The 24271-nt window shown below is 38.8% G+C and overlaps 1 protein-coding gene across 1 annotated transcript in view; it reads right to left on the reverse strand.

Annotated features, from left to right (window-relative positions):
* The window catches only part of ULK4 (unc-51 like kinase 4), a 550770-nt gene that overhangs the window by 371419 nt on the left and 155080 nt on the right, over positions 1 to 24271 (reverse strand). The window contains exons 23-25 of the mRNA XM_081246952.1: positions 4076 to 4209; positions 2563 to 2684; positions 2357 to 2413 (exon numbers count right to left, since the gene is read on the reverse strand). Of these exons, the coding sequence (XP_081103078.1) occupies positions 2357 to 2413; positions 2563 to 2684; positions 4076 to 4209 (313 nt within the window). The remainder of the gene's footprint in view (positions 1 to 2356; positions 2414 to 2562; positions 2685 to 4075; positions 4210 to 24271) is intronic.

Below are 24271 nucleotides of genomic sequence, written 5' to 3' on the forward strand. Positions count from 1 at the left end.
TCCTTGATTTTAGCCAATACTATTCTCCCTGGACTAGTGTCTCATCAGCGCCATCAACACCGAGTAAAGAAAGATGAACACACAGCTAAGGCCAAATAACAGATGAGGTAAGAAAAATAACAAAAGATTTCTGGGACTGGCCATGACTCAAACCAGGAAAATGGTCCAAAGAGAGCCAAAAGACCTTTTTCATTATGTGTATAAACTCCCAGTACTTGAGCGACATTATCAGGGAAAAGACTGCTAGAGAATTTTCAGTATCACAATTACCTTTGAACTAGGCAAGTTATTTTCTATCCCCTGAAAGTGCTTTTGTTAAGAAAACCCATACAGAGCCCTATAGAACACCCCCAACCTTCAAAGGGTACACCCACTCCTGGGAGAAGAAGATGAGGAGGCCCTTCCTCAGTGGAAGCCGATGAGTTACATGGAGCAGATGAGGTCTCCCTAAGAGACATAACTGTAATTCCTGAAAGTCCACAAAGACTTTTATATTGGAGACACTTGGTAGTTCCTTGAAAACCTAAACTGTACTCAGTTAATGTAGGCACAGAAAAGTACTACACATGAGAAAAAATAAGAGAATGAACACAATTATATCTGTCCCAAACAATCACTGTGCCAAAATATTCCAAGGTGGGCTACAAGGGCAAAATTACTATTTTCAGGCATCAATATGTTAGTGCAGTGGAGTTACAAACATAGAATTATAGTTCTGCTAAAAATGATGCCCACATTGTCCTTTAAAATGATTAAAAAGCAAATTAAAGGAGGTGGCAGACAAAATTCTAATAATTTTCAGATTCATGAATGTACTAGCAGAATTATGTGCTTTGTAGAATTCAGGACTCAAGGATGGTAACACTTTGAAAATGAGTACAAAAGGACCCTACTGCACTGACTAAACACACTGCTTACAAAAATCAGTGACCTCTCTACTCAACATTCATACTTCAAAACATCATACTTCACCGTATGATGACTCTTCTAGAAAACTATATTCTCACTTGTGGGTGGCAATCATTTTTCTTTTTGTTCCAAACAAGCAATAAAATTGAGATGTTTACTTCATTTTAACTAGATACCTATATGACATGGCATTTTGAAAATCTCCGTTCACTGTTTATTATTAATATCAAAGTAAGACTGAAGATGCTGTGTGACCAATATCTTAGTTTTCCCTTTGTACAGCTCCCCATTTTATCAACAGTACATACTGTAACTATTCCAGGCAAGGGAAAAGGATAACATAATTCACGAGCCACAACTTGAACAAAGAGACTATTTTTTGTGAGCAAAAATCAAAGTGAAAGATAACATGATGATTTGTTTTTCATTGTTACTCATCTCATCAAAATTAAAGGCAAGGTTAAATTGAGCTTAAAAAAAAATTGAGCTCAAGTTAGAGAAATACCATCACAAAAAGAGATACTGCACAAAACTCAACAATGTTAGCCAAAGTAAATGATGATACTATATTCCCAGAATTCCATTTTTTATATATGTATAAATCTGTTCTCTTTCAGATTCTTTTCCATTATAGGTTATTATAAGATACTGAATACAGTTCCCTGTGCTATACGGTAGGCCCTTTCTGGTTATCTATTTTCTAAATATTAGTGTGTATATGTTAATCCCAAACTCCTGATTTATCCCTCCCCAACCTTCCCCTTTGGTAACTATAAATTTGTTTTCTATGTCTGTGATTCTGTTTCTGTTTTGTAAATAAGTTCATTTGTATCATTTTTTTTAGATTCCACATATATGCAATATCATATGATATTTGTCTGTCTGACTGACTTTGCTTAATATGATAATCTCTCTAGGTCCATCCCTGTTGCTGCAAATGGCATTATTTCATTCTTTTTTATGGCTGAGTAACACTCCATTGTATATATGTACCACATCTTCTTTATCCATTCTTCTGTCCATGGACGTTTACGTTGTTTCTATGTCCTGGTTGTTATAAACAGTGGTGCTATAAATGTAGCGGTGCACATATCAAAGTGTATCAAAGTGCACACTTTAAATATAAATATATAAAAAAATTTTAATTTATTATTTAAAATTTTTTCATGATGTTTAATATCAAAATCTATGAAAATGTTTTCTATGGACTTATTTACACTACTTGGGTCTGTCTCTGAACAAAGTACATTATCAGGAGAGAATGTATTTTTCCTCCAAATGTCAAATTTTCTTACAGTCAACAGATAAAAATATGAAAAGGTCACTTCCCTAGAGACAAATAAATACCACTAAGACTTTAAAATTACCTCATTCTGACACCAAATCCCACAAACAGTAGAGACAGCCACATTTTTATTAGGAACATGAAGAGTTCAGCATTACTCACAAGAATAGTTCCGTAACTGAAAAGGAACTCTTCTGTTACAACTTGAGGTCGAAATACCTGTGTGATGAAAGTTTCCACAGATTAAATCCCGAAAGCCATGTACAAAAGAAAAATTAAAATGTCTTGTCTGAGTTGATGTTTCTCAGCTCCAGTTTACAAAGAAGGGAGTCACATTTATATACATTTTTTTCCAAACAGGATGATACCTGAGACATCACAAGGTGAAGCACTATAGGCATGAGGGGGAGACACATCTTCAGCTGCTTCGCTTGAACTGTGGATGGGTGTTTACGACCAGAAACATTAGCCAAGGCGTTCAGAATGTCACCTGTGAAGCACACCCCAGAGCACACGTGAGGTTAGAGACCACAGATACGTAGGGACCACTGGCTGTGGGTTGAACACTAATGGGATTGCTGAGTGGGGCAATTAATCTCCAAATAAAAGAAGTGGGTAGAAGCTGCATTGTTTTATTCACAACTCTTGACATTACAACAGAAAGTTGCGGCCTCTGGGATCAGGATGGATATAAAATTGATCTCTCACCTAGAAATTTAAAATAGAAATGATTTTTTTCTTTTTTTTTTTTTTGCACTTTCCGAACTTCAACCATGAGCACGCATTACTTTTGTAAACAGAAAAAAGTTATTAAAAAATTACAAGTGAACAGATTATAGATCAGAATTTTTTAATAATAGAACAGGATGGTAGTAATAAGATATCAATTCCTAATACTTCTCATTGGATGGCAAGTCCAATAATAAATAAAACTTGCTTGTTAGATACCTGAATCCCTCATCTCCTAAGATAGCACGAGTCAGTTAATAAGAAACTCAACTATCAATTGACCAGCTCATGGCCTTTGGTTTGCAGATTTTAAAAAGGTTACAATCCAAATAAATTTTGAAATGCTCTATTTTCAGTCATTAACAGGCAAAAATCTCCCACAGTATTAGTAAGGAGCAAAAAGTTACTGTCAAATCAGCCATGAAGATACTCTCATTACTTTGATTTAATTTTCTGAATTTCTGCATCTAAATATCTTTTACCATAATGGGTTAGGTCAAATTTAACATTTTAAACATTTCTGGTTTATAGCTACATCTGCTGGAAAAGCATGGAATGAGATTTAAACTAAACGTACACATTCCTTAGATTATTTTCCTGTCTGTAAATAACAGTGGAATAACCAATTTTGTTAGCTGTAATAAACATCCTTTGCAAATCATTATTGCTTTCATCTTTTATTCAAAGAAATTTTCAAACTTTGAACTTTAATATCAAAATTCTTTAATATTAAATGTTAATGCCTATGCATTTTAAATTTGTTTAATAAAAAATAAATTTGTGGCTATAACCTGAAGGAAAAAGCTTTTCTTCAGAATTATGCAGAGAGAAATCTTGAGAAAAGTTACCTAAAATGATAGCCTAAGTCCAATTTTAACCAATTAAAATGCTTTCCTTCTATTTTCCAAAACTGCTAGATGACACTCAGTGTAACCGTTAGCCTGCTCATTGCCTCATTCATGTCACTGATACAAAATAATTACGAAAACAGATAAGGCACATTCAAATTTTGAAACTACACGTTCAAGAAAAAGTGTCATTGCACTCGCCTGAAAAAAACAGACCGGCAAGAACAAAAAAAGAAGGGCTGCCTAAATGCCAAGTCGCAGAAAGGTAAGCAGCAAGGGGCCTGAGGAGGAGACTCCAATTTACCCAGGATCCGTGGCAGTTCCTGCACGATGTGACAGATGAGCAGGTCCAGGCATTTGGACAGGTACTCATTGCCGCTTTGCTGTTCCTTGCCTGGAGTGGTCTTTCTGCTGTCTCTCTCGATGTACATCACCAGTCTACACACAGGGAAACGCAAAAGATCACCTCTCATGATAAAACAGTTGATAGCACCTGCCCGAACATGCCACCAAGGCAAGTGTTTCCAGGTGGCACAGTCCCCATCTTGTTGACATTTAGATTTGGAGCAACTTGTCAAGCACAGTCTATCTTTGCCTTAGAAAAATCGAAACATTTATGCAGAGAGAAAATAAGGCAACTTTGAATCTCTCTGCCAATGTATTACAAAACAATGCCCTGACTTCATTTGCCTCTGGCCCATGAAAGGAAATCACGTTCTTCAGATGACAGATGAAAGACAAACAAAAGCGTCTGGAGAGAAGAAGGCTTTGGTGTTTTGAAGATTCAAAGTAGAAGCTCAAGTTGTCTGCACTTGTGTTGGTCATCAGTCTTAAACTTGCTCTGAACCCCAGGCAAGTCACATAAATTCCAGTTCTTTCATTAAATTGTGTATATAAATCCAAAGGAAAAGTTTCATTTCAGCACTGGGTGATATAGATAGCAGACACTATCTGAACATCTGGATTTCACATGCCCTTTTGTCCACTGGTTTTATGAAATCTGTCTCAATAAACTTATTTCTTCTTCAAACAATTGGTATTTATTAAACATCAATCTCTGAACCAACTGCCTCCAATCCAGAACTAGGGGACATACTGAACCATCAGTCTGGTTACTTAGGGTATTGTTGAAAAGCTTTAGGCCCACGTTTCCTTCCCTTTGCTGGATCCCCTCCCCAAGTTCCTAGTCCCCGAAACTCTCTAAAGGGCAATGAGTCCCCTGACTCCAAAGGCCCCTTTACAGCAATCTCCCTTGCTGGACTCCCTTGCCATTATCCATCTCTCCAGCTCTGTTGCAATCACTCATCCCACCCAACTTCTACTTCTCAGAACTTCCAAAAACTCCCACTATAAACCGGAAAGGGGTGGTTCTGGACACAATACACATATGTAACGTACACTGAAATCTTAACACTTAGCATTTACGTGGTTCTCTTAGTAGATTTATGCATCCTTTTGCCTTCCTGCTTATTATTATTTGGAGCCCTATTAGTAAACACCTGGGAATGAAACCAAATCAGAAGTTTGGTTAGTTGACACCTGTTCCATCAGCCCAGCTAAGGAGCGGGACCAGAAAATACCATCTTCCTTTTCGGTTCCCCAAGATGGGTCGCAATATCTCCCTGCCCAGTCTCGCCATCTGCTGAACAGCTTTTCCAACATTAAAGATTCCGGCATTTAACTGCATCCCCTCCAAGCTAAGTATTACAAACATGCCCTCTGACCATAATCTGCTCTTATTCCTACTTGCACGATCTTCCACTGTGACAGTTCTTCAGCCTGCTGGGAACTTCCACTAATTGAATCCATGACATCTTCTCCCAATCCATCAGCACTTCTTCACTTACACTCTTGCCCTCTTTCTTTTCTTTGCACCCATGTAGCCAAATGTTTTGGATGAATCCAATGATCTATATACTTTCTGTACATCTGCAGAGAGGCTGCTCAAGTTAAATATGGGGCAGATTCACTCCACTGTAAATGCACGTCACCAATACTCAGTGGCACTGGACAGTGCCAGCGACCCAACTACATTTCACTGGTCGACTTATTCCCAGTCTATCTTCAAATTTTTCTTCTCCTTATACCCTGAAATTTCCATCCTCTCATGAGACTCTCAGTGAGTGCTTCTGCCTCCTATTGTACAGAGAAAATAGAGAGAATCATGAAAAAAACTCTTGTTCCTAATTCTCAGTTTACTGTGCGTCCTATCCTAGGCTCCTTTCCTCCCATCACAACTGCAGACCTCTCTCTCCTTCCAACTGTGCTTTGGATCACATTCCCTTCCACTTTCTCAGAACCTTAAAACTGCCAATTACGCGTTTTCTGCTTTTATGTATTCACTCTCTCCCATTTAACAAAACGCTTTTCACATCCTTCTACCAACTGCCCCACTGCCTCTCTCCTCCCTTTCTCGGTAAAACCTCTTAAAAGAGAAATCTACACCTTGTATCTCCACTGTTCCTCCTAACTTCCTCAACCCACCACAATCTGCTCTCAACTCCCATCACTTGCTCGGAGGTCACCAACAACCTCCATGACATCAAAGCCAATGGACACCTGTCTGCCTTCACCTGTCTGAACAATTCAGCAGAGTTCAATACAGCTGCCACTCCTGCTCCTCTATATATCATGACAGCATACAGTTCTAGTTTCCTTCTCTGGTTTCTTTAGTTGTTCCTTCTCTGTGTCTTTTGTTGGTTCATGCTCCTAAATGCTCAAATCTATCAAAACTCAGTTCTGGGTCCACTACTCTTTTCTTTCTACCCATCTCATGCAGGTCATCTCATCCCCACCCATGATTTAATTTACCACCTATCTACACAGACATTTTCCAATCACCTATGTACAGCCCAAACCTGGTGTCTCAAGCTACAGACCTGTACATTCAACTGCTGACTTGACTTGACATCTGCTTTTGCTTGTCTCAAAGGCATTCCTAACTCTACAGATCCCCAAAAAACACCATTATCATCCCAACAAAACTGGTTGTCTTTCAGAATATAATATTCCACCATACAGCATCACTCTCTACCAGCCAGACACCCAGGAGTCATCCTTCTCACCTCCCTTTCTCTCACTTCCCACACCAAGTCAATCATTAAATACTCCTTAAACCATTACACTTTTCCACTCCTCATCAAATTCAAGCTTCCAAATTCCCTTCTCCTTCTGCTATGACCAGAGCCTCCTAGCTGGCCTACCTGCTTCTACTCTGTCTAACCCTTACACACCTTACATCTAAACTGATCTTGCCCACCACCTTGCTCCCGTGTTTAAAACCCTTCAGTGGAACCCCACTCTTCTTAACATGGGAGTTCTTAACACTCCTTATCATAACTTACAATGCCCTCAACTATCTCTCCAGCTTCCACTTGCTTTCTCTCCCCTGCAGTCATACTGTTCTTCTTACAGTCCCTCAAACTCAATACCTCCCCCAGCAACAAGGTACTGCCTCTCTGCCTGCATGGCTTTTCTCTCCACTCCTTGCCAGTGAACTCCTATACATATTTCATAATTCACTGCAGTTTTCACTGACTTCTTAAATTAAATCTATGACATTGACTCATAGCATTAAGGCCCTTACCCAACTGCAATTTCTTAATATATTTTTTATTATCTGATAATGTTTGTCATTCCAGTAAATTTAAAAATAGCCAAGGGCAAGGACTGTATCTGATTTTTCTCACCACAACATCACTGCACTTATGGGCATAGTTCCTGACACAAAATAAGGGCTCAATAAACATCAGCTGAATAGATACATATGGCTGTTGAGATTGCTGTAAGACTTTACCAAGTTCTCTACATCAATTCCTTGGTCCTTATTTCCCCCAAGGCCTTTTTCTTAATTCTACTGTTTGATTATACTGCTGGATCACATAAGAAGTAAAAAAATCTTCTGCTTAGGAAAAGATACCATGAGCAAAACCAAGAGACAAATAAATTGGGGAAAAATACTTCCCCCATTGGGTCATCAATAGATAAATGGATAAAAAAGATGTGGTGTATACATGCAATGGAATTATCATGCTCTGCAACACAAGGATGGAACTTAAGGACATTATGCTAAGTTAAAATAAGCCGGACAGAGAAAGATAAACACTGCATGGTATTACTTATATGTGGAATCTAAAAAAAAAAAAGTCAAACTCATAGAAAACTAAGAATAGAAAAGTGGTTGCCAGGGGTTGGGGTAAATAGTGAGAAGCTGGTATAAGGGTACAAAACTTTAAGCTACAAGATGAATAAGGTCTGAGGGTCTAACGTAAAACCTGGTGACTATAATTGAGAACACTGTATTATATGGTTCAAATTTGCTAAGAGTAAAACTTAAATGTTCTCACCAAACACAAAAACAGAAAATATGTGAAGTGATGGATGCGTTACCTAGGTGGGAGGATCCTTTCACAATGTATGTATATATCAAAGCACCACGATGTACACTTTAAATATCTTATAATTCTATATGTCAATTATATCTCAATAAAGCTAAAAAAATTTTAAGACAAATTGGGAAAAAACATTTCCAATTCCTATTAAAATACTTGTATACATATGACACACAGAAAAAATTTGAGGTGGAAACTGTCCAGCAAAAGGGGACTGGTTAAATAAAATACAGTCCACCATTACAATGTAGCTACCAAAAAAAATGAGCAAGCTCTACATATATTTTGGAAAAAAACGCAAGATATGTTAAGTAAAACAAGCAAAGTTCAAAATAGTATGCTTCTGTGTAACAAGAGAGGAATATAATCTATATTCACTTTTGCTTGGATTTAAAAAAGAATTCTGGAAGGATGAATAAGCAAGTAATAATAATGCTTCATTTTGTATGATGGTGATCTGGGGCTGTGGAGCATGAGGTGTAATTTCTTACTTTTTGAATTTTTCTGGATTATGAACCATGAGTAGGAGTTATCTATTCAAAACTTAAGTTAAAGTGTTTTGAAAACATGAAGTAGTATCGTTGTTCTACACAGCCAATTTTTTAAAAAAAATTTTTAGGTGACGTAATGCTCAATTACACAGGATACGCTACCAGTTGATAAATGCTGCAAAAAGACTACCACTTTCTGTAAGAGCTATAGACCTCCAACTTCTCACTGTGCCAAGAGTCAGGCTGACTTTAAAAAAGAGGTAAATCAACAGCAATACCACACCAGTACCCCAAAACTTTATTATGGCCTGTGCCCCATTATGATTTCTAGATTATTTTTCTCCTTTCCTTCAGTAAGGTCATTCTTTTAACTTGATAATATTGACAGAGATTTCAACAAATCTGGCTATAATTCCCAGCCCTAACACTTTCTAACAGCGTGGTCTTGAACAAGTTTCTTAAGCTCTTTAAAGCTTCAGTTTTCTCATTATAAATGGGATGAACTTATTTACAAAACAGAAACAGACTCGCAGACATAGAAAACAAACTTACGGCTACCAAAGGGGGAAGGGGAGAGAGGGATAAATTGAGAGTATGGGATTAACAGATACACACTACTATGTATAAAACAGATAAACAACAAGGACTCACTGTGTAGCAGAGGGAACTATATTCAGTATCTTATAATGAACTACAGCGGAAAAGAATTGAAAAAATATAGATATATATACATATATATAACTCACTTTGCTGTACACCTGAAACTAACACAATACTGTAAATCAACTATACTTCAATTAAAAAAAAAGAAATGGAACCTCAAATGTCCCACTTCACAACACTGCCAAACGGTTTCCCAAAATGGTTCTCCCAGTTACTCCCACCAGCAGTGTACAAGTCCCCCTGAGCAACCACCTCACCAATATCTAGTAGTATCCAATTTTTACTCATTTATATCTTGTGGTGTTAATGTGAACTTTAGTAATTATTAATATGGTAAGCATATTCTGATATTTTTTTGTTGTTCATATTTTCTCTTTTGTGCAATACCTGTTCCGGTCTTTTGTGCATCTCCCATGGGTTACTGGTCTGTTGTTATTGACTTGGAGGCATTATTTATATGATCCAGAACTGTCCCTCTTCCCCTTCCTTTTTTTTTTTTCCTTCTTTCTCTTTCTTCTCCTTTGACTGTCTTTCACACGGAAGTCTTCAATCCACTGGAAACTGATTTATCATATGGATTTCGGAAGAAATTTAATTCCATTGTTTTTCCAAGTAGATAACCACTTGCCCTGGTACCATGCACTGAAAAGATACTTCTAAAAACTAACAGTGAAGGAAAAGGAGCACAAGTACAAATATTTGGCAAAATCCAATTAAAAGGTGTTTGATTGGGCTTCCCTGGTGGCGCAGTGGTTGGGTGTCCGCCTGCTGATGCAGGGGACACGGGTTCGTGCCTCGGTCCGGGAGGATCCCACATGCCGTGGAGCAGCTAGGCCCGTGAGCCATGGCCGCTGAGCCTGCGCGACCGGAGCCTGTGCTCCGCAACGGGAGAGGCCACAACAGTGAGAGGCCCGCGTACCGCAAAAAAAAAAAAAAAAAAAAAAAAGTGTTTGATTTATAGATTACCTCCTCTACCCAATGAATCTAGGTGACTACTGCCAGACTTGCACACAGGTGGAAGTGTGGAGATTTATTCTCTAAAGGAAGTCAAACAGAAAGTTTCTAGACTAGGAGAAAGCAAACCAAGTCAAAGAGGGAGCCACCAGGGGAATTCCCCAGAGGTCCAGTGGTTAAAACTCTGCGTTTTCATTGCCGAGGGCACGGGTTCAATCCCTGGTAGAGGAACTAAGATTCCACAAGCCACATGGCATAGCCAAAAAAAAAAAAAAAAGGAGGGGGCCACCAAACAAAACCAGGGGACTAGGTGAATTTCTGCACAATGAATACTAGAACTTCCAGCCGCCTTCCCCAGGGTGGCTCCCCAGACCCAGGCAGCCAGGTCCCTGCCCTCCAGGATGACACCTGGAACGCACTTCGGTGAAACTAACTGGCCCAAGAGAAACACCCTAGAGATATTGATGCTAAAGTTCATGTCAAAATGCCCATAGAGATGATCTTGGTGTGAAGCTCAAAGTCAACAAAATCTGCCCATGCGCTGAGAACTTCTAGAACAGGTTGGCATTCCCTCAACTCTTCAACCACCAGACTAAATATTACCAGTTACCTGAGAGCATGCCTTCTTTGTTTGACATTATATTTGCAGATCTTCATCTACATTCTTTTCCATTGCTGTGTGGTATTCCAGTGTGTGAATATACCACAATTTATTCATTTTACTGTTGATGGACATTGGGGCTCTTTCAATTAATGAATACGGCCAAGCACACCTTATGTTGAATGCATGGAAACATTTCTGTTGGATGTATATTTGGAAGTGAAATTGCTGGATCATAAGGTATGCCTAGCTTCAGATTAATAGGCATTGCTGATGATCAGTTTACCAAAGTGATTAAGTCAATTTACACTGCAACAGGCAGGTATAAGAATTTCAGTTGCTCTACATCCTTGCCACAATTCTGCATTATCAGGCCTTTAAATTATAGCCATGCTGTGGGACAGCCATTGGTATTTCATTGTGACCAAAGTGCATTTTCCTGATGATTATTAACATATCTTTTCAGGTGTTAATTGGCCATTCAAAGAAAACCAGTTCTGTAAAGTTCCTGTTCAAATCTGTGCTCATTTTTCTATTGGGTTATCTGCCCTTCAGTTGTTTATATATTTTAGTTAAGAGCCCATGTTGATTATGTGTATAGCAGATACTTTTCCCTACTCTATGGCTTGTCTTGTTACTTTCTTAGTGATGCATTCTGATGAACAGAAGCTCTTAATTTTAAGGTAATCCAATTTATCAATACTTTCCTTTATGACAGTGCTCTTGTGTCCTGCTAAAAACTCTTGGTCTACTCCAAGGTAATGAAGAAATTTTCATGTGTCTTATCTACTGGAAATTTTATTGTTTTATCTTTTTACATTTCAATGTGCAATCTACATGAATTAACTCCTTTGTACAGTGTAATTTAGAGATAATGGGGTTTTTTTAATATATTGATGCCAAAATGCTCCAGCACCATTTGTTGTTAAAAAACCATCATTTCCCCACTGTTTTCTTCTATGTCTCTTCTGCTCTTCTCCATATTTTCCATCCTTTTGTCGCTCTATTGATCCCAGATGATTTGAGTACAGTATATTAATTCTCTATTCAGCTGTGTCTAATCTGCAGTTAACCCAATCCACTGAGTTCTCCCTTTCAGTTACTGAACATCCACTTTGTTTGTTTTTATAGTTCTAATTCTCTACTGAAGTTCTCCATCTTCCAAATTCTTTGAATATACTGATCATAGTTATTTTAAGGTCTATATCTGATTAACTCCATTGTAACCCCTGGGGATACTGTAGTTTATCTCATTTGTTTTTTGTATCTTATCTTCTCATACGCCTGATTACTTTCTGATGAGTGTTAGACTCTATCCACACAATCTGTGAACAGTGTAAGGATATTTTGAGGCCTAGGGTTAGACTTCCTGAGACAGGATTTACATATAATCCTGGATCACCTTAACCCAACCAGAGATTGAGATGATTCAAAAGTGGTTCTTTCCCTATGCCTGGAAATCCTCCATATAAATAACAGGGTTGCCAGAAACAGAGGGCAGGGAAAATGGAAATGTTTATCTTTTGGAAATCAGAGAATACAAAAGAAATCCCATCAAAATTTACAGAGTATCAAAAGTAAATTCACACTTGTCTCTAAGGAATCAATTTTTTCTAAAATCTGTATTATCTATTACAAAATTTAATAATGTGCTACTTAATTACGATAGTATGAAATACCTTTTCTTTAAGGCAAAAACTACTCACTTTTCAACCACTAGCACAGACTGTTAACACATAAGAAAATATCTATTACCTCTGCTGGGAGAAATAAAAGACTGAAGGGATCCATAATAATATAAACTCACTCTAGAATGATGCTTCATTTCTTCACGCCCTTCCTGTCGCCTTCACATTACAGGATGTGTTTACACAGTCTACAGTAGAATAAATTGACTTTACTGACAGCGGAACGTTAGTTAGTAAAAGAATTCACATTCTATGAAGGAAATAAAATGTGGAAACATTTGAGGGTAGTGTCCATAAACACTTCAAAATTGTTCTACGACGGAACTGTAAATGTTATTTCTTAGTGGTCTACAAGGGTATCAAGTTAAAAAGATAAACAATCTGAACAGTAATCCAAGTGTTATTGAGATGGGGGGAGTCTGGCAGTGGAGGTGGACTTCAGGAACAGATTTGGTTCGTTTATGGCAACTTGAAGATTCCTCTTGGACATGCCATTGAATATGTTAAGATAATACAAGGCTGGAGTGTAGAGAGGTCATACAGGTGCATATCAATAAATAGATGGTATTTGAAGACTCTGGATTAGGTGAAATCATGTTAGGACAGCAATGTAAGAGAAACAGAGGGCCCAGGAAGATGCAGAAGAGGGAGAACCAGCAAAGAAGAGACTGAGGTGGGAAAAAAGCAAAGAATGTATGCTAACTTCCTACCATGAGCCCTGTAACTACAGAGGTAAATTCTGGTTCAAGTTGGCTAGCTGAACCCAAATATTATACTTCCCTTTTTTTTTCTTTTCTTCACATTCCCACAGGAGATTCACGTTATCCCCAAAAAAATAGGAAATTGCACCATTCACAGCCAGAACCTTCAAAGAATTTCCTAAGGATGATGGTGCAGATATAAGTGGATTAAGGGAAGGCCCAAGCTCACATGAAGGAATAACGTGCCTGGGAAGCAAGGAGAACCCCAGCAGAACCCTAAACTCTGAATGGCAGGGGAACAAGTTTACACTTCGAAGCTGATACGAAAGGGTGAGCTTCTCAATGCTATGAACCATTTTTTTTTTTTTGAAATTGGATGAAATTTAATTTCAGCCTGACACAAATACAGCTTAACCTTTCCCTGAAAATAATCTATGTATTAGTAAAGGACATTCTGTAACTCCAACCAATCCTCGTGCCACCACTTAGAAACACAGACTGTACTTTTGTACAGACGTAAGGAAACCAAAGGATCACTAGGTCATTTTTTTTCTAAGGAGAATACTGGGAACTGCTTAATTCATGTAACTTACTGAAGGTCACAAAATTGGTTTGTGGCTAAAACCAAATCTTATGACTTTCAATCCAGTGTCCTTTCGACCACACTCTTTGCCCTCTCTAGTTTGTCAGTGATGGTTGTTGCTATGTTTAAAATAAAGATAGACTTTGTCCCAACCCTGGCCCTTAAAGGCAACTAGGAGGAAGGACAGGAGTGGGTATAAACAGTAGGACGTTTTGTGAAGCACTTAACTGTTACTATTTTCTCCTCCTGCATTTAATAATGACAGCAGTCAAGTAGGGTTCGTCTACCTCCCTGCACAGGCCAGGAAAGTCCTGTGGCATGTCACTGAGCAGTTTCCAGAGCAACAGGCCATTTCTGTGCCTTCTGCTACCCTGGAAAAATCAGAAAAATATAGGCCATGCAGAAGTGCAAGATGCACATGCCTGAGAGTTCTCCTGGTGTAGCTCAGCTCTGAACCAGGCCCATCCTTTTTCTTCTTTTAATATTTATTTATTTTATTTATTTATTTTCCTTTTTTTTTTTTTTTTTAGCTGTGTCGGGTCTTAGTTGCAGCACACAGGATCTTTGTTGAGGCAAACGGCATCTTTTCGTTATGCAGCGTGGTCTCTTCGGGTTTCTCTCTAGTTGTGGCGCGCAGGCTTCTCTCTAGTTGTGGCATGTGAGGTTTCTTTGTCTAGTTGTGGCACATGGACTCCAGGGCACGAGGGCTCTCTTGTTGAGGTGCACAAGCTCAATAGTTGTGGTGCGCGAGCTCAACAGTTGCCCTGCGGCATATGGGCTCTTAGTTCCCTGACCAGGGTTCGAACCCGCGTCCCTTGCATTGGAAGGCGATTCTTTACCACTGGACCACCAGGGAAGTCCAACCAGCTCCATTTTAACGTCAGAAGTCCATCTGACTATTCCTCAGAAATGTGCTAATGGTTTTTCTGCTTTACTTTAAAATATTCATCCAAACGTCACGTGTTTCTTGATGCCAATATTATTCTTTATGTTTTCAAAGTTTTGGGTATTTCTCCTTTTTTCCAAATGTCTTATTTGAAGGACATTATTTGAAGAAGGGGCTTAAATTAAGATGTTGTCAGGGCTGGTTTCTTCTATGGAAAAAGTCCATATCTTGCCTTTTCCAACTTCTAGAGACCTCCAGCATTCTTTGGCTCATGGTGTCATCTCACCAATCTGTGTTTCTGCCTTTTTATTATGAACAATTTTTAAAGGAACTAGTGTCAGCAAACCTGGAACAAAGGCCATGGTAACTAAGAGGAGAGGGATCACAGGGAGACTGAAGGAAAAAGCAAAGGAATGACTTCATGAAAGTGGCATTTGAGGAATATGAATCTGGTAATGGCACAGATAAATGATGAGAGAGGAAGTCAGCCAGGCAGGCAATTTGGAGTTACGAGTATGCAGGTGAAGAGGAGAAACAGAAGGGAGCTCAAGAGCAGAGAAGAGCAGGCTGCCTGAAAATGGTGTGAACCGCAGACAAGATTCCACTAGTCTCTTATTGAGAGAATGGCACATTCACATGGTGAGAAATCAATTACACGGGGTTTAAAAATGAAGAAGCCACACCCCCTGCTTTAGCTTAATCCAGGTTCCTCCAGGATGCCCTCACCCCTGCCCCACCCCCATTCCTACCCCCCTGAGACATCCTCCCTCCCCTTCTGGTCCTACTGGGCTAGGCACCCATCAATGGACTACTCCACTGTCTATTTCTACTGCAGATCTTCCCATGTTCAGTATGATGCTGACATAAGATGCAAACTGTGGCTAATCTATCCCATTTGGATTCACCCTGGACCACCTCACAAACAGTTCCTTGTTGAGACCATACACTATTCCAGAAAATCAAGACACCGTGCTTTTCTTTGCTTCACTTCAATCTAAACCCATTTTTATCTATCTACGGCACATCCTTTAACTTATAAGTGTATTTTCCCCCTTAAGGAAAAATTTGTAGTTTAAATATGGGATCTTGGGAGGGAGGGATAAATTTGGAATTAACAGATACAGACTAGTATGTATAAAATAGATAAACAACAAGGACCTAATGCATAGTACAGGGAACTATATTCAATATCTTGTAATAACCTATAATGAAAAAGAATCTGAAAAAATATATATACGTATATATAAATGAATTACTTTGCTGTATACCTGAAATGCTGTAACAATCAGCTATACCTCAATAAATAAATAAAATATTAATAAAAAATAAATATGGGGTCTTCAGCAAGCTCATCATCCAATATTCCTGTTTGTAATGAAAGCTACTGTCTCTTGGGTTATGATGGTCAGGTTATAGTCAGTTTTGGCCCAAATTCAAATTACACTGACATACCACATGTATGGACCTACTCCATGCTTATTTCTTCAGTTCTAAATTTATAACTGGAATAGCCATACTTGGCAACTAGCAGTATCCACACATTGGCCATCTGATCTGTGCAGTGAGGGCTATTATGGTAAAAAGAGACAAATAGAAGCCCCTGGCATGTCCCCTCTCTAAAAAAGATAGCAACCCATATCCATAGAAAACCAAATCATAGGAATTGATATCAACATCAAAAAAATTGAGGGCTTCCCTGGTGGCGCAGTGGTTGAGAGTCCGCCTGCCGATGCAGGGGACACGGATTTGTGCCCCGGTCCGAGAAGATCCCACATGCTGCGGAGAGGCTAGGCCCATGAGCCATGGCCGCTGAGCCTGCGCGTCCGGAGCCTGTGCTCTGCAACGGGAGAGGCCACAACAGTGAGAGGCCCGTGTACCGCAAAAAAAAAAAAAAAAAAAAAAAATTGAAAGGTACGGGGATGATAAAATCTATCATATCCTCATTTGCCTGTCTGGTCTGTGAAGAATCTTAGAAAATGACTGTGTGGATTATCCAAAATATAAACAGGTTGTGACTCCAACTGCAGCTGCAGTTTCAGGTTTGGTACCTCTCCTGGAGCAAATCAACATCGCCCTGACGTGGTACTTGCTACTGACCTGGCAAAGGCTTTGTTCTATGTATGAATCTGGAAGAACCGCCAGCACGTGTTTGTTTCTTACTCGGGGCAGACAGTAAAGTTCACTGCCTTGCCTTTGAGCTATGCTAACGATCCTGCTCTTGGCCATCAAAACAGTCCGCAAAAATCTACATCATCTTGATGTCCCACCAACATCACACCTGTACTTGCACACTAGCACTTTGATGACATGAGGCTGACTGGATCTGAGAAACAGGTAGCAGCAAGCACTTTAGCTGGCTTAGTAAAACATGTGAGAGACAGATAAACCCCATAAAAATCCATGGTCTACTAGTCCTCAATGAAGTTCCTAGGGCTCAATGGTCTACAGCATGTTGGGCTATCCCTCCAGGTCAAAGACAAGTTATTGCATCTTCTACTGATTATGACCCAAAAAGTGGGCTCTGTGAACTTAGGAGGCAATACATACATACCACCTTTGAATGTGTCCCTCTGACTCATTATCTGAGAGACTCATAAATTTAATAGTTTTTACTGGAATTGGAGTGAATAAAGGCTCTGCTGCAATTCCAACTTGCAGTGTAAGCTGCTCTGCCATATGCTGGGCCTTATGACCTAGCTTGTCTAGTGATATTCTCGGTGCCTGGAAAATAGGGGTGATGCATGGAGCCCCAGGGAAGCATCAATAAGTGAATCACAACCCTGATCTTTGGGTCACTATATTCTGAAGATTTGTGTCCTCCCCAAAATTTACATTAGAATCCTAACACCCAATGTAAGGAATGCTCCTCATCAAAGATGGCCTAGATACTGCCACTCCAACCAACACGAGAAACCAGTGCTGAGCCCTCAGCCTGGCCCCATATCCTGGGGGGACGAGCCAGTCATCTAGCAACAGGTTGGTGTACAAAAGGGGCAGTAAACTCTCCTCGCTGGAATAGTTATACCCTGAATATGGACTTGCTGTCCCTGCCACAAGCTTCTGCCAGTGCCACTAAGTATAGACTTAAGAAATACCTTATTTATCATCATGATAATCAATGTCATACTATATCTGATCAAGGAACTTATTAATAGCAAAAGAAGTGTGGTAATATGCTCAAGCCCACTAAATCTGCTCATCAGCAAGTACACCATCACCCAGAGGCACCTGGCTTGACTGAAAGGAGGAATGGCCGACTGCAAACTCAGTCGTGCTGCCAGCTGGGAAACAACACAACGAAAAACTGGGTCCTATCTTACAACAACAAAGTGTATGCTTTGAATCAGTAAACAAAATATATGCTTTTGCCTTCCCCACAGTCAAAACACACAGGTCTGGTAATCAAGGGGTAGAAGTGGGAGTGACTGCCTCTCAGTATTATACCTGATAGCCCACTCACAAGATTTTTACTTCCAGTCTCCATGACCCTGAGCTCTGCTGGAATGGGTCCAAGGAAGAAAGGTTTCCACCAGAGGACATAGCAAAAATTCCATTTTGGGGGATGAAGAGGATTACTCTACTGATTAAGAGTGACTGATTCATGATCACCAAGGGAATATTACGTTGCTGTCAAACAGTGCAGACTGGGGCTACTAGAACCCAGGAGATTCTCTGAAGAGCCTCACGGTACTTCCACATCTAAAAGCTAAAGTTAACAAAAATCTAAGCAACCAAGAAAAGTCTGGTTCAGATCCTTCAGGTACTTGACATCCCCAGAAAATTACGAATCTGTGATTCAAGTTTATTTATAACAGTGGAACTTCTGAATCATAAGGATTGATGATACACATTTTTAAATACCCTCAAAAAGGTAACCTCACCTACTGGTTAAAAGTTACCCATGTAACTGTACTTTGGATATAAGATAGTACTTTGGGTATAAGATAGTGCAAGGTTTTTCCCCTTAATTTGACATTATGATGGATAGGAGCAGTATTTGGTTATCATTTTAATTTGTATTTCTCTGATTAGACTTGAAGCTGAATATCTTTATGAATCTTTTTTACAGTATACAGATTAACTCTGTGTTATATACGATGCAATAATTTACAGATTTTCTTAGCATGAAATTTTATTTATGATTTGCAGGGGATATAAACGTTTCTAAACTATATATAGCTAAACTATCACTATCTGCTTTCATGGTTTCTTTCATTCCTTTTCTTCTCAGAAAAGCTCTCTTTGCCCATATTTAAACATATTTTCTTCCAGCTGTTTACAGCTTCTTTCTCATATATAATTCTTTAATACATCTGGAATTGACTTTTGTATGGTATAAGCTGAGAAAGTATTTTCCCACACAGTTAACCAATTATACAAAGTAAATGTTTCCTTTTTTAAAAAAAAATCTTTCTTTTAAGATCAAAGCAGATTTTTCCCCGCTGATTACCATACTAATAGCAATGCTATGGGGAAACAAACAAAAAAAAACCTCTAGGAAAACCTGATCCATCAGGAGGCACTGACATCGCAGGCTCACAGCAAACCTACACAATGAACTTACAAGACCATTCATCCCTCAAAGGGTTATCATTTCTAGAGACACACAAGACCCTATTTTATCTCCTGTCATTTTCAATATTAGTATGAAATCATTTGGAGAAATAGGTGAACACTTGGGGGCTATCATATCATTTTTTATCTAATCCTGACAGCTCAATTTCACTGCCTGGTGTACTAGATAGATTTGAGAGCTGACATCATAGAAACCGTGCTGAAATTTAATCCATAAAAGGCTGATGGTGATGATGATAAGCAGGAAAAAATATCTACATAATGTAGCAAAGGTTATCATGGGCTCTTGATATGAGGTTTCAGTTCTCCGGCAGACAGGCAGCATCACGGTTAGCTCGGAAATACAGCTGCTAGAGGAGTTTCAAGGCACAGGTGTGGAAGGGAGAAGAGTTTTCTATACAAACTCATCACAGAGAATTTTAACATCTCGCTAACCTGAAGTCTGCCTCCCTTTCACATACCTTTATATGCAACATTGCATTTTATATGCACACTAGTGTAATACCTGGGCTGCAAAGCAAAAAGGAACAAATACCAACCATTCTTCCATAGTCTGGACTGACTGCCTATGTGATTTTGAAAGTAATTTATATTATTAATTTTAATCTACAAAGCCTAAACAAATCTGAGTTTTGACTACCTTAAAGATTCCCTTAATCCTTCAAAATCAGCTGGTGCCTACTGCTAACATTTATTTTAATTAGTTTTTTCCTTTGGCTTCATTGTATTTTTTTCTTAATTACAGATGAAATGTAATTATAATAAGTGAAACATGATTATTATATAATAAGGCTAAAAATAAGAATGAATAAAGATAACAAATAATCTCCTACTTCCACCTTCCTCAGATAACAAATTTGGTATCATCCTTCCATACATGTTTTTCTTTTTAATAAATTTTGATACAAACAGATACAAACAGGTGAGTTTTGCCATTTTTACATGCTGTTTTATAGAAATAACTTCATAGTTAATATATACTTCTGCCCTTTCATTTTTCACTTATCTATATATAATGAACATACTTCCAAGTTAATGAAATGACTCATTTTATATATATCATATTTTATATATATATATATATATATATATATATATATATATATATATTATAGCTATACCATCATTTATTGAAGCATTTCAATACCAATAGATACTAACTCTATTTCCAGGTACTGACCACTAGAAACAATGCTACAATGGACACACTCATGCATATATTGTAAATAATTCATATTTCTATTTCTTTGTTGTTGTTCATGAGTTTTTTCTTTTTAATTTTTTTTAACATCTTTATTGGAGTATAATTGCTTTACAATGGTGTTTTAGTTTCTGCCGTATAACAAAGTGAATCAGCTATACGTATACATATATCCCCGAATCCCCTCCCTCTTGAGCCTCCCTCCCACCCTCCCTATCCCACCCCTCTAGGTGGTCACAAAGCACCGAGCTGATCTCCCTGCGCCATGTGGCTGCTTCCCACTAGCTATCTATTTTACATTTGGTAGTGTATATATGTCCATGCCACTCTCTCACTTCCCCTTCCCCCTCCCTGTGTCCTCAAGTCCATTCTCTACGTCTGCGTCTTTATTCCGGTCCTGCCCCCATATTTCTATTTCTAACAGCTAAATGCCAAATGAAGGTTTGTTAGAACCAAAGTTGTATTATTAATAATCATAGATGTTGCTAAATTACTCTCCAAAAAATTACAACAATTTCTATTTCCACAAGCAATGTTTAAAAGTGACTTTGGATTTCCAGTTATGCCAAGATGGAGCAGCCCCATTCCTCACAGGTCCTCCCTCTTATAACCAGAAGTCCCTGGATATAACATAAAAACAAGCATAGGAAGACTTGGAAAGGTGGAAAGAGAAGATGGACTGCCTAGAAAATGGAGGACTTGGGGAACAACGTGACAGTGCATCTCCTCAGTTTCCTTACTGCCTCTCATCTATTTGGGAAAGGATGTTACAGAAGCCTCTAACCCAGAACTGACCCCCAAAGGAAAAAGCCTGTTTCTTCCTAGCTAAAGAATCAGTAAAACGCTGGCCTAACTGAAAACTTTTCTGAAAATACCTGCCCTAAGCTGGCAAAACACGGATGGAACACTGCATACACCCCCTCCCTCCTCTGTAGTTTCAGCAGAGCCAATCAGGGAGTAGATCTTCCATCTCAATCCCCACCCCAGGCAGATAGCCTACTCCAAAATTCCCCACCTGGGAGGTGTGGGCAAGGCCAAACAGGGAGCTAATCTTCCGTCCTCCACCTGGTGGAAGCAGGCAACAGACACTTGATTCCCCTGTAAGTGTAGTATCTTTAAGACTGAGCAGGCAGCTGATCCTCCATTCCCTGCCCAGCCAAGCAAGACACTCTCCAGTTTCCCTGCAGGGATAGCAACGGTGTGTCTGAGCGGGAAGGTGATCTTCCATTCTCCAACCAGGAGAAGCAAACAGCAATATGATTCCCCCACCAGGTTAATTATCAGTGGGGTCCAGTGATGAGCTGGACCTCCACACCTTGTCTAGCAACAGCAAGACTTAACAACAATGAGTGAGATGAAGACACAGTCTAAGATAATAGGCAAAACGTCCAGGATATAATTTTAAAAATCACGAATCATAGCAAGAACCAGGAAAATCACAACATTAATCAAAAAAGACAATCAACAGACGCTATCACCAATATGAAGCAGATGCTAGAAGGATCTAATAAGAATTTTTAAGCAGCCATCATAAAAATGTTTCAGGGGGCTTCCCTGGTGGCGCAGTGTTTGAGAGTCCGCCTGCCGATGCAGGGGACATGGGTTCGTGCCTCGGTCCGGGAAGATCCCACATGCCGCGGAGCAGCTGGGCCCGTGAGTCATGGCCGCTGAGCCTGCGCGTCCGGAGCCTGTGCTCCGCAACGGGAGAGGCCACAACAGTGGGAGGCCCGCATACTGCAAAAAAAAAAAAAAAATGTTTCAGGGACTTCCCTGGCAGTCCAGTGGTTAAGACGTCACGCTTCCACCGCAGGGGGCACAGGCTCGATCCCTGGCCAGGGAACTGAGATCCCACATGCCATGGGGCATGGCCAAAAAAAAAAAAAAAAGTTTCTAATTGTCTGAAAACCAATGAAAGAGCTGAAAATTTCAGGTGAAAAAAGTTTTTAAAATAACCAATGTAAACTATAGAAGTTTGAAAATACAATAACCAAAATTAAAAAGGCAATGGGGACTTCCCTGGTGGTCCAGCAGCCAAGGCTCCACACACCCAATGCAGGGGGTTCGGGTTTGATCCCTGATCAGGGAACCAGATCCCACATGCCGCAACTAAAGATCCCGCATGCCGCAAGTAAAGACCCTGCATGCTGCAACTAAAAACCGCACATGCCGCAACAAAGATCCCACATGCTACAACTAAGATCCAGTACAGCCAAATAAATAAATAATTTTTTTAAGGCAATGGATGGGCTCAATAACATAGTGCAGGTGACAGAAAACATGATCAGTGAACTTAAGGACAGATTAACTGAATTTACAATATCTGAAAAGCAGGTAAACATAGGCTAAAAAAAGGAAGAGTCTCAGGGACCTATCGGACAATAACAAAATGCAGTGTATTTGTATCATCAGGATCCCAAGAAGGGGAGGAGAGAAAGAATGGGACTGAAAAAGTATTTGAAGAAATAATGCCTGAAAAATACCTAAATTTAGCAGAAGACTGAAATCTACAAATTCAAGGAGCTGAACAAACTCAAGATAGGAGAAACCCAAAGAAATCCACAACAAAGATATATCACAATTAAACTTCTAAATCCTAAAGACAAAGAAAATATCTTTTAAGACAGCCAGAGAGAAATGACCCACCACTAACAAAGGAACACTAATTGAAATAAAAGATGTCTCATATGAAACTATAGGGGCCAGAAGAAAGTAGAATATTTTTCAGGGCTAAAAAAAAACAAAAACAAACAACAACAACAAAAACTTTCAACCACAAGTTGTAAATTAACTGCCGTGAATGAACTTCAGGAATGAAGGGAAAATAAAGATTTCTCATGAAAAGGAAAAGTAACAATTCCTTTACAGGAAACCCATCCTTAAAGAACAGCAAATGAAAGTTCTCTAAACATAAAGAAAATGTTAACGTAAATCTAAGAATATCAAAAAAGTAAAGAAGAACATCAGAATGGGTAAAATTAGGGGAATATGTAATACTCTAACATATTTTCATGAGTTTTTTCAAATTATATTTGATACTTGAAGCAAAAATTATAACCCATCTGATAAAGTGCTCAATATATGTAGGGAACATTCGTAAAACAAGTATTTTTTAAGTGAGGGAATAAATGGAAATAAGGTCTTTACCTTCACTCAAAGCAGTAAAGCACAGAAAGCAATAAACTATTATAAGTCACATATGTATGTTTCAATAATAAAAGTAACCATCAAGGAGATTATGCAAAGTGACATACTCAAAAGTACTATAAGTAAATCAAAGAATCCTACATGTGTTCAAATAACCCACAAGAAAGTAAGATAAGAAAAGCAGAGAAAACAAACAAAAAATGTCAGATTTAAGCCCTAACATATCAATAATCACCTTAAATGTAAATGGTCCAAATACACCAATTAAATCAGATTGGCAGAGTAGATACAAAGTTATGATTCAGCTATATGCTATCTATAAATAAACTTACTTCATATGTATGCAATGACACAGGTAGGTTTAAAGTGAAAGGATGGAAACAAGTATAAAATACAAAAATTAATTTAAAATAAAGGCAGAGTGGCTATATCAACACTAGATGAAGGAGACTTCAGAGGAAAGAAAATTATTAGAAACAGACAGGAACTTACATAATGACAAAAGCAACTATACACCAGGAAGGACACAATAACCCTAAATAAGTATGCACCAAATAATGGAGCTTCCAAAGACATTAAATAAAAACTGTTATAGCTGAAAAGAAAAACAGACAAATCCACA

Source organism: Mesoplodon bidens (genome assembly GCF_964165515.1).
Source record: "Mesoplodon bidens genome assembly, chromosome: 10".
Classification (NCBI taxonomy): Eukaryota; Metazoa; Chordata; class Mammalia; order Artiodactyla; family Ziphiidae; genus Mesoplodon; species Mesoplodon bidens.